At 33.6% G+C, this 12,338-nt stretch overlaps 2 protein-coding genes across 2 annotated transcripts; one reads left to right on the top strand and one right to left on the bottom strand.

The window, feature by feature from the left end:
- Nucleotides 1-284: 284 nt before the first annotated feature.
- On the top strand, nt 285-713 carry LOC132047546 (uncharacterized). Its single transcript, XM_059438574.1, has one exon. The coding sequence runs from the start codon at nt 285-287 to the stop codon at nt 711-713; it is 429 nt and encodes a 142-aa protein (XP_059294557.1).
- Nucleotides 714-3,372: 2,659 nt separating this feature from the next.
- On the bottom strand, nt 3,373-6,196 carry LOC132035653 (3-ketoacyl-CoA synthase 6-like). The gene is made up of 2 exons (XM_059425891.1): nt 5,718-6,196; nt 3,373-4,812 (listed from the first exon to the last, which is right to left on the bottom strand). The coding sequence occupies exons 1-2, from the start codon at nt 6,113-6,115 to the stop codon at nt 3,720-3,722; spliced, it is 1,491 nt and encodes a 496-aa protein (XP_059281874.1). The 5' UTR covers nt 6,116-6,196; the 3' UTR covers nt 3,373-3,719.
- Nucleotides 6,197-12,338: the final 6,142 nt, after the last annotated feature.

The raw sequence follows: 12,338 nt of genomic DNA, 5'->3' as shown, positions 1-12,338 counted from the left end.
GTATAAAATATGGAAATGAGAAGAGCAATGTAACTAGATCCTTGGGGCTCATATCCTTAACCACTACTTGTCTCATTCAAAATCAGTTTGCTAAAGTCAAAGTGCAGCAAAATTTCAAAGGAATGGAGGATATTTGTGATAACCAGGTCTCTTTCTAGAAGAATTTGCTGGTGAAATGGTTGAAACCTTCCAGGAGTTTTGTCAAACTCAATACTGATGGAAGCTGTAGAGTGGGAAAGTGTGCTGGGGGAGGTGTTATCTGAGATCAACATGGACGACTTGTGATGGCATACGCTCTCAACCTGGGAGCAGGAACTAGCAATTGGGCTGAGGCAGCTTCTCTACGGCATGGTATAAAATGGTGGCTAGAAAATGATTGCCAATACATAGAAGCTGAGAGTGACTCAAAGCTTTTGGTAGACTCTGTAAATGGTACATATTCCATCCCATGGAACATTTTTGAAGAAGTTACTAAACTAAGGAAAGCTATGGAAGATAATGGATATATCCTCAAGCATGTTTACAGGAAGGGAAACCAGGTAGCGGACAGGTTGGCCAATATGGGACATGAAGTTTCTCAATCTCAAATATATCTCAACTTCAATGAATTGTCAAAGGTTGTTAAAGGCCTTATGAACACTGAGAGATCGGGTATGCCATCAACTAGAATCTACAAAGTGAAGAAGTCTCTAATCCATTTTGATCCACCATGAAAGACTGGTTTTCTGTTCAGTTTAAATTTTGTTGTCAAATAGCTAGATGTTTTGATACTTGAGTACAGTAGCATTTACTTCACTTTACTAGGTAGTACTAGTCAAAATCTTCTGTAATTAAAGGGGTTGGTAAGTTGTACAACCCCCTCAAATCATGGTGTATCTTTTTGAGGGAAGATGAATAAAAAATGTCAAATTAAAAAAGAAAAGAAAAAAAAAGAAGACTTTAGACTATAAAAACTCAAGGTTTCATAGTTCAAATTACTGCAAATTCAAGTATAATCTCAAGGCTAGTGCTCCAAATTCAAGTATACATAATATCAAGATTAGTGTAGGGTATCAATACCTTAATTTGTAGGATGAAATTCCACCCTTTCAATTTATTCGAAGTCCGAGAGCTTCTATTCCAAAATTGTTTAAAATAATTTTTGTTTTTAGTTCAAATTAAGGGCTTTCTTTGTGATCGCGGAGCCCCCTCTCGCGACCACGATGGGCTAGGCTGGCTAGCTTTGTGACACCCTTGCTTGCATTCACGTTGAAGGCCGGGAGCTAGGCCCACCTAGCATGGCCCTTCTTCTATGCGTTCGCGAAGCCCTACTCGCGTCTACGATGGGCAACTTCCTTCACCTTAACGATTGTGGCACTCCCTACTCCCTCTCTCTATCGCGAAGCACAAACTACACGGCTACACCAAATTCTACAACTGCAAATTAGGTGTAATGGTGTTGAAATGCATCTGACCCCCTCAAGTGCCTCAATCATACCAACAAAAATAAAGTATTATTAACTTGTATAAAATCTCAAAACATATTTTGAACCACAAACTCTCGAAAAGAAGAATTAGATTATTACAACTACTCGTACAAAATGTCTCATTCTATAAAAAGAAGGTTAATAATTGATCGTAGATGAACAAGATCCAAGGTTGCAAGGGTGCAGGCAGAAATAAGTGGAACACTGTTTTCGGTAGAAAGCATATGTTAGAGAGTTGAGTTTAGCGAGAATATATAATTACCTGTCCAAAGTAGTATTTTAGCAAACTCAAATAATGTTCTATTGATGGTATTCAATATATTTTGTCCACTCCGATTGCACCCTAGCATAAAATCGCCGACTTATATAAGAAACTAAAAGCGAGCCATATTTTTCAATCAACAAGTAATGGATCGATCAAGTAGCCAATTCATAATCGCAGAATCTGGATTTTACAAAGTTAAAGGATGTACAAGAATATCAACAAGATATTAAGTAAATAAAGAAAGCAAAACATGGCACATGGACTCAAATTAGAGATTGTGAACTCTCAAGAAACTCTTGTGCCTAGCTTCATTAATGTCTCAACCAGAACGCCACCCCCTTTACTATTACTCTACAGACGTGTAGACAGACATGGCTAGCTACTTGATAAGCAATAATTAAATAGAACTAGTGGTCCTTGCCCACCATATGAAATGCGTACGCAGCTAACAGTTATCAATTTTTCCCCTAACCAACCTACAACTCGTATTTAATACTACTAGTTTGTTACGTATCACAGAGGGATATGGTGAATTAGTTGAGATCATCTATACTTTTAATTACTGTCTTAGTGTGCTTATCCGGTTCAAATTCAAATTAATTGGATCAATGAATTTCAATATAAACACCTAAAAACAATAATAATAAAAATAAAAAAGAAAAAGAAAAAAGGCTTGTGTCGAACTCAAGTAAGAAAATAAGGCCGGGAAAAAGACCTTCCTCCCTTTGTAAGAATAAAAAAACTGTTACCAAAAAAAAAAAAGATGAACAAAACCCTTACTCCCTAATTAGCAGTACTAGGCATGTCTATTAAGACCTTAATTAGCTGAAAGCTTTTTGCCTCAATCTTTACTTTAGTCTTTATAGCAGTTGTTTAAATCAGGGCAATTATTCCCACGGCTATCAATTCTGTTTACCAAACTTGTGTACGTGTTCATAACTTTACCTTCCAATTTCTTCTTTTGTTACTCTCTGGCTCATGTGCACACAAGTACTTTGGAACAAATAATTTAAGCTACTTCAGGGAAAAAAATTAACAGTCCGTGTGCGAACAATATTTCCTATCCATTTCTCTATACCTTTATTTGTCCAAGTTCTTATTTAGAGTGGTGGTAACACATATCTCATTTTAATATCAGTGATATAGATTTAATTAACTAAACATAGGTTTTAATCATGTATTGTTGATGTTCTGTTATTAACATAGCATTAATTAATAAGCATTTGCTAGAATTGTGGGATTTCCAATTCTTTGGGAACAGAGATGTGGAAAATTTGTTAATCTTAACTATGGTTATTACCCTATTTTACTACTCCGATCCGTTATGCCTTCATCTCATTATTTAAAGAGGTCTGAAATTGGTACACGTCTTTATTTTTGGTATTACTAATCTCACTTTTGGACAATCCAATAATTATCTTTTAGTATCCCTATAGTGTTGTAAAAAGTTTAATTCATCAATCTATAGTATCTCAGGCAGTGTTTTAATTATGGCTCCGTACATCAGGGCTTACGTCTCGGCCGTGTTAGATTAAATGTCTCGCCTCATGCTTACGCATTTTAAAACATTGATCTCAGGGAATCAAAGAAATTACAGTCTCATTGGACATAACAGTAAAAGAAAACCCAAATAACACTCTATAACAACTGAATCGGTATTATTTTGTCCAAACATTTCTCTTTCAATTAACATGTAATGGCAAAACAGAAAGATTTTAAGTAGTACACATCATCAGTGTAAGTAATTTTTGTATCATCAGGTCATCTTTACGCATATTTCAAATCCCATATTTGGAGGTTTACCTATAGATCTCCTTTGGATGACCTAACGGTGTAAAAATTATTTACACTGACAGTCAACTTAAACTTAGGAAAAAAAAAAGTGAAGAAACCCAGCTTATCATATTTATAGGAAGAAACTGTAACATGGACCAATGCTAATACTAAATACGGAACAACTTCCTGATAATATTTTTACTGGTTGCGTTTTAGAGTTTCACAATCTCTGGAATGTGCACTGGATACTTATCAATGCAATCTTGCCATGGTCCATCAGTTGGTCTCTTGATTGTCCTGTTACACTTCCAAACAGCACTGTTACACTTAAATCCACTCCCAAATGCTATCTGCCAAACTCTGTCACCTCTCTTCATCCTTCCCTTAGCTTCAATATAACTCATCTCATACCATAATGAAGATGAAGAAGTATTACCAAATCTATGCAGAGTCATTCTAGAAGCTTCTACATGTTCAGCAGACAATTGTAAGTTCTTCTGGAGCTCATCGATAACCGCCCTACCACCCGCGTGGATACAAAAATGCTCGAACGCTTGCTTGAAATCGGGGATATAAGGCTTCCACTTAGGATTAAAAAATTTCCGGCCAATTAATGTTAGGAGAAATAGTAGTTGCTCAGAGGCAGGGAGAACTAGAGGACCAATTGTAGTAATGTTGGATTTTAAAGCTTCCCCTGCTATAACCATAAGGTCTTTTGATAAATTAATACCAACTTTCCCTTGTGGATCTTCTTGTTCAAACACACATCTAAATGCCTTGTCGTCCGCACCCTTATGGGTTCGGACCACATGCACTAGTCTGTACTTGGCTCTGTATCGATCGCGCCTTTTGTTGGACAACAATATGGCTGCACCACCCATTCGAAACAAACAGTTCGGGAGGAGCATTGCTCTTTCCGAACCTTGGTAATAATTGGGAGTTATGATCTCAGTGCTTACAACTAAAGCACATGAATTCGGATGGACTTGAAGGAGGTCTCTAGCTAAATCAATTGAGATTAAACCTGCACTGCATCCCATGCCAGAAAGGTTGTAACTTTTTATGTTACTTCTCAACTTGTATTTGTTAACTACCATAGCTGACAAAGATGGAGTTGGAGAAAATAAACTGCAATTGACTATGAGAATATCAATGTCCTTTGTTTTGAGCCCAGTTTTCTTCATTAGGGCATCAATTGCTGTGAATATGACAACTTCTGCTTCACCTCTAGCAGCTTCCATAGTTGGGGCTGGAGGGATGTAATGGATGGCAGGAGGCAAGGAAGTTTCTTCTCCAAGGCCGGACCTGTTAGAAATAATAGCACAACATAAAAGTAAGAAGAAAGGCTTTAACGCGCAAAACAATTTTATTTGAGGAAACAAACAAGTCCCTTGAGGATACAACAAATCAATTGTGTAACGCAAATTTACTTAGCCGTTTCTCAAGGAAAGCATGATTACAGAGCTGAAAGAAGACTCTTCGGAAGAGGCAGAGCCAGGAAGTCTAGCCAGGGGATTCAAAATATGCTGGAATGCAATAATTATCATTGACAAGGGCATTCAACAAGGTATAAAAACACACAAAAAGATTATTTTTACCCCTATTTACGCATTATAGTCTTTCAATAAAGAAAATTCAATTGAATCCCCTTCCGAGTAGGTAGCCCCACCACTATTCAAAAGAGATCTATTTTCATAAACAAACATGATCCTTTATATTCGGACTAAAATGCAGGATTACAAATTTTAAGTGGGCTAGGAGTTTTCTGAGTTTGACATACTTGTATTTACTGTTTTAGATAGCAAGTTATGGTAGCTTGGCTATGGTTTTGTAATGTTTCATTTGGTGATTAATACAACAAAGTTAGTTACCAAAAAAAAAAAAAAAACATGTTTCTTGAAATTTTAAAATTAAAGTTATATTTATATTTAAGAGTTGAATAAAACTTTTTAGCATACAAAAGCGTTCAAACTCATGTTTTCCTTGGAACGTGGGATAATTTCAGATATAAACAACTTTTTGCATCATAAAGTCATCCAAATGATATTTATAGGTAAGCCTCTTTGAATTGTAAAATTAAATCTTATCTTGATAATAAGATATGGTCCCTGCTCAATAGTTCAAGATAACCTGATGGTGTAAAAATTATTTACGGTAATTTTTTAGATTACTTAAACTCATATACAAATTATGTAACAAATAACAAATACCTTTCAAGAATACGCATTTGGAACTCCACACTCTTGGGACTATCCTTCAAATTGAGCCTGGAATGCTCCATGAAAGTTGAAAATGGGGCTCGGTAGGTAACCGGAGCCTTGTAGCATGAATAATCTACTAGGTAAATAGATCGAGGTTTGGACATGAAATAAACAGTGGCTACGAAAATGATGAGAAAAGAAGAGCATAGGATTTGGAGAAAATCAAAGTGGAGTGAATTCCATATGCTTAATAATTCTTCAGGGCCTATTCTTAATAGCTCTATGGTAACCCCAACCATAATAGGCACAAGCAAAAATATTAGAATATTATTAACAAGGTATTGATAGCCAAGTTTGACATATTTCAGCTTCACAGAGTTGGAGAAACTAGGCACTACTTCTGGCATTTTGGAAAAAAATGCAAGTGAAGAGAAGAATAAGAAGAGAGAATGAATAGTGGTGATGGAACTGAGACAAGAAGGGGCGAAGAGGGTGGAGATTTAAAGACTAAGAGGGAAAGGGAAATGAATGGAGGCAGATGAGAGGATTAAATGAAGCAACGCTCTCTTAGCTGGAGTTTTTTCTTTTTGTGTCCTAACCTCCCTATGATCATTAATCTTCCAACTACTCTATACTTTTTAATTTATATTAGTCAATTTGGTACTACTATCGTGTAATTAAAGATCGAAAATGAGCGTTAACGTAATTGGAAGAGTAGTTCGTGGTGACTATATGACATGCGTCATGCCCATTTTTAAATTTCTAGTTAAATATAAGATAAGATAATAACGTATTGTAGGTCCTATATGGTTTGGTCCTTTCCCGAATCCCACAAATAGCGAGAGCTTAGAGCAGCAGGCAGCTTTTTATCTTGCTAAGACGAAACTACATTGATTATGACTAATTATTATGTCGATTTAGCTTTAACCTATGCTTAAATAACGAAGATTATACTTTACCTTTCTTCATACTCAAACACATTAAAGAAACGGCTTTTGCTTCAATCACTAGATCTGGTTATTAATTGCACGGCGTGACACGTTCAAACCGTGTCCAGCGATTGCGAATCCAAATCCTATAAGGTTTTCTTGTAACGTAGCCACAATATTGACCCTTTAGGCTCTGGAAATACTTGGAATATGTAAAGGAGTTGTATTTTGGACTTTCTTTTTTCATTGTATTTTTTCCTCTTTTAAAGTGGAAACCTTGCTTTGCTTGTGTTCGAGGAATAAGCTTGGCTGAACCTTGTTACTCTTGATGCTATTTCTTTTTCTCTATTTGTTTTGTGTGCCACTGTCTGCAAGGTAACCACAAAAACCAGATAAAAGTTCAAAAACAAAAACTTCAAATATTACAATTGATGTATGGTCATGAGCTACATATGTTATGAACCTTTCGACCATGAAATTAAATATCTATAAAAAATTCGGTTATGGTGTATTAATATTTACATACAAGCTAGCAGGCAACGTGATGGAACATGTTCATACTAATATTACTGTATGAGAGACGTACCCAAGATCATACTGAAGTTAATAACTCCAGAAATAAGAAACATATTTTATTATAATAAATAGATTTGGTAAGTAGCAATATCATTCTTGTATGAAAGGAGATTGGCTTCAGCCAGAAGGAATGCTCCATAGTGATGGGAATTGTTATCAAATTCAAGGTTAGATGCTCTACTCTCAACTTTCCTCTTGTTTCCCTTTTTTTATTTTTATAACAATCCAAAGCATTGACAAAAATAAAGTATGGATGCAATCAATATATATTAGCCACAGAAATTTGTCCTTTGATTAATGATATAAAATGAAATTGAATAAATTTCTAGTTCCCTTTATGGGACCATACATCTAGGGGTGGCAATTTGAGCCCATATTTAGTAGGCGTTTGGCCATCAATTTTGAAACCATAGCTTTCAAAACCGGCGTTTACCATCAATTTTTAATGTTTGAAATGGTATGAAACCATGGTTTGAACCCAAACCATCCAAAAAAGCATGGTCTGGGTTTGAAACCATGGTTTCAACTTTTTTAAATATAAAATTTAACCCATAAGTTAATATTTTGTAAAAAAAACCTATAAGTTAGTAAATATTTTTAACAATTACCCTCATCAATCATTTACCAATCTCATTAACTTCCACCAACCTTTATTTATGTCTACCAATCTTTAATTTATGTGGGAAGATTATATTAAATAGTAGTTACATTACTATTCATGTTAAATTTTCAATTTTATTGAAGTAAAGTTTGATTAATTGATGTTGCATTTTTTAGAAAAGCCTTCTAGTAGTGTACTAATTTTGTTATAAACTATGATTTGCTCATTTGGTAAGATTGTATAAGAATTGAGAATGTTTTGATAGTTTTCACAATTTGTGGGGTTTTTATGTCTATAAGAGAAAATACAACTTAAAATATTCAAATTGTATGTCCAAACCATAGTTTGAAACCAGGTTTCAAACCATGTCCAAACGGGGCCTTAGAAAATTAGCTCATTTAACCCACATTTTAGTGAGTTGGGTCACTCATATTTCAGTAGCAAGAAATATGCTTTAAAGTATTTTTTAACCCATAAAAATATGGGCAAATATGAGTAAAATATGGTATCCATATAAGAATACACTACACCCAATAACAACTCATTTTGAAAATGAGAAATTTCTTTCTTACCTCCCACCCCAACTCTTACCCCACCACCCACCCCGCCATGCCCCAGCCTCCCCCCCACCTAAATATTTTCTATTAATTTATTTTACTTCTTTAAAAAAATATAAAAAGTGAGAAATTTTTCTTAACCCCCTCCCCCCCCCCCCCCCCCCCCGCCCCATCACATTTTTTTTAATTTCGTATATTGTATTTTACTTTTATAAAAATTTAAAAAATTAAAAACTTTTTCTTCCTCCCACTCCGACCCCTAACCCCACCACCGCCCCCCCCCCCCCCCCCCCCTCGCCCCCCCAACAACCACATTCTATTTCATACATGTCATCTTTTATAAAAAGTGAAAAAATTCTTACCGCCCACCCCACCCCTCAACGACCCCCTCCGTCCCCTCAAATTTCAATTTCATATATTTTACTTTTATAAAAAATGAAAAAAAAATTGTGTTACCCCCACCCCTACCCCCCCCCCCCCCCCTAAAAAAAAAAAAATTCAATTTCATATATTTTACTTTTATAAAAAATGGAAAAAAAATTCTTACCCCTACCCCACACCAAAAAATGGAAAAAAAATTCTTACCCCCCCACACCGCCGCTAAATTTCAATTTCATATAATTAATTTTATAAAAAAAATTCTTACCCCCACAACAACCCCCCCGCAAGCCAAATTTCAATTTCATATATTTTACTTTTATAAAAAATGGAAAAACAAATTCTTACCCCCACCCCATGAACACCCCCCCCCCCCCCCCCCCAAATTCAATTTCATATATTTTACTTTTCTAAAAAATGGAAGAAAAAAAAATTACTCCTCACCCCACCCCTGAAATTTTTGTTTCATAATATCAATTATGAATATATGAAAAAATTAATTTTACTTGACAAAAGAAAAAAATTGTAGACATTAAACTTGAAATAATATTACACTTGTATAATATGGGCTAACCTATAACCAACCCACCCATTTATCATCCAACCCATATTTACCCAGATGAAATATGGGCGGTTTGAAACCCAACCCATTTTATTCAAACCATTTTCAACCAAATCAAATCTAACAAAACCCACCCATTTGTCACCCCTACATATATCATTTAAGCCTAGTCTCAACTCTCATAAAACCTCTCAATGTACCTTGAGAAATTCAAGAACATCAGAAAAGCATCGATGGTCTAGATAATTTGGTATGGTTTTATTTTCTCTTTTCCTTTATTGAGTAGTTCTGGGATCTTCTTTTGAACCAACATTCCCACAGAAAGGTATTTATGTACCTCTGAAATCCCTTCATCGAAAAATTATACTGTATATAGAAGATTAAAATTATTATTTATGCGTACATAATAGATCGATGTTGAATCCCCTAGCTTTCTTGAGTGTTTATTCATATTTTTTTTAACCCTCGGGTCATTAGTGAAAATTCTGGCTCCGCGAAGATATTAGAAGGGAAAAAGAGAAAACCATAACTTCACATGGAATGGAATGAAATATTGACGACATATATTGTCTAGTTTCTTTCGAGAGAGCAAAAAAAAAAAAGTAAAATGTGGTTTAGCTAGGTGTCAGACTGGCAGTTGTTGGGGTAGTTGCAAGTTAAGGGTCGTGAGTCGTGACCACTGTCTTTTTTTCTCGATATTAGACTTGCTTCTAGGTCACCCAGCTTATCTGCAACTCTTCATTTACACTATTGAGCTAACATCAATGGTGGTTGGCTATAGATAACAGTTTATTGTAATGATCAAGTTTTTTCTTACATCAAATTTTCATGTTGGGTTGTACTATATGTTCCTTATAACACTAAAAATAATCTATACGAACGATATCGTTATATAGAAATTTAATTGTACTGACCTTAAAAGAATTTTATACTATTACTATAGCATGAATTGTTATAACAGATCAATTACTTACCTTCTTTTTTAACTTATTAATAATAAATATGTTTATATAAAGTTAGATGTGATGACCTTTTAAGTGATTTGCATTACATAATGTTTTGCGTTAATAATATTCAGTCTCTCTCAAAAATAATAATTTTGGACAGAATGAGAGAAACAGAGAGAATACTTATTTATTTATTTTTGTGGGCAGGAGGCAGAGAGAAATTAAAGTGATGGTACATACAGAAAATTTTCAATGTTTCCCCTGGCATCATATAACGCGCACATGTCTGTAACGAGAATATATGTTTGTTTGTTTTGTTTTTGTTTTTTTTTTTTTTTTTTTTGCGAAGACGGATGATATATTATTATTAAAAACGTGAATATATGTTGCAGCCAAAGGAATAACAAGGAAAATTAATGGCTAATTCAGGAAAGGAGGAGATGATCCTTTGGCTACCTACAATTGGATAGAAAATTAAAAGAATAGGCCATAATTAAAAAAGATTTTCTATATTTTATTTATAGATCTCTTTAGAAAAAAAAGTCATGCAATTAAAATAAGGGCTAATTATACTAAATACCCTCTAATGTGATTCAGTGTTAGATACCCCTATTTTAAAATCAAACACTTACACTCCCTGTACACTTGCACTTCCTATGAGATTATTCATACACTAAGTATCTTAAAATATGATTATTAAAAGATAAACTAGAAATTAAATAATTCTTTTGCATATTTGTTTTTATGAAATTTAAAAAGAAAGATAAATATTTTTGTTGAAATATTCATACATTTGATTTAAAAAAGAGAATAAATATTTGCTGAACCACGTATCTCCAAACTCATAATGGGAAATGAAGAGAAATTTAAGATATGTCAACTATTAATAGTAACTTTCTCGCACTTCAAATGTGTATTATCAAATTATAATATTTTATTATATAGTCATTTTTCATTTTTAGTTAAAATTGTCTTAAATTTACTTTTTAATTAGATGAAGTTCCATTTATATAGAGTTTCCATTGTGTAAGAGTTTTATTTATTTTTAAGAAAATAGGGATAACATCATTATATTTAAGAATTCTGAAAGATAAAAATATTTTTTTCATATACATAAAAAATCATGTCATCTTATAACAGTAATTTGTGTTCATTTGTTATTTGAGAGTTTCAAAAGATATATATTTTTAAAAAGATTATTCACTTTTTTAATTAAAGGTAGGATGAGCATGGTACGGTAGATACCAACTACCATTTCAAACTCAAAATTTGTTATACCGCATTTTCAGTATTATGGTATTTGATAAGATATTTGGTATGCATTTTTAAAACTTTTGATATTCGATACGGTATTCGGTATTTATAAAATAAACATAAAAATTGAATGTCATATCGAAGTATAAAGTTGCATATATAATTCATATATATTATTATAATAGTAACAAATGTAAACTAGTATTAGTACAAATTTAATTGCTTAGGCGTTGGAACTTAATTTGACTACTCTATCTTGATTGAAATAACCTTTTTGTGTAATTGATTAACGAAGGAAATTATATTGCTTGTACTTTCTTTTGAATATTTTTACATGTGCAAGGTGTTAGTATGATATCATTGAGACGTTTCTTGATCAATAGCCGAAGTCATAATTTTCAATTATAAGAGTATATATAAGTTGAAGTCGAACAAACTAAATATGGTTACCAATTTACCGTACCACACAATACCGAAATCGAACTTAAGTACCAAATCTTACCGAATTAATTTGGTATGGTAATGATATCGTTTTTTTTTTAAATTGAAATTACCGAACCGAAGTTTCCAATACCGTACCATGCACCCCCATCCCCCCCCAACCCCAACAAAAAAAAAAAAAAACCAAATTAAAGGTATGAATAAAAAAAATCAACAACAAAATTTATCCTCTTTTTTGGATTTCCTAAAAACAAATACATAATAACTTCTTAGTTGTGATATATACCTCATAAGGATGGTAAGCACATGATTTTCACAGTATAATGGTATAAGTGTGATTTTGAAATACATGAGGTGTCTCCGACACTGAATATCATATAATAGG

The sequence above is a fragment of the Lycium ferocissimum genome, chromosome 2 (genome assembly GCF_029784015.1).
Source record: "Lycium ferocissimum isolate CSIRO_LF1 chromosome 2, AGI_CSIRO_Lferr_CH_V1, whole genome shotgun sequence".
Lineage (NCBI taxonomy): Eukaryota > Viridiplantae > Streptophyta > Magnoliopsida > Solanales > Solanaceae > Lycium > Lycium ferocissimum.
Note: the sequence above shows the minus strand (reverse complement) of the source record. Positions and strands in the feature narration are given on the sequence as shown.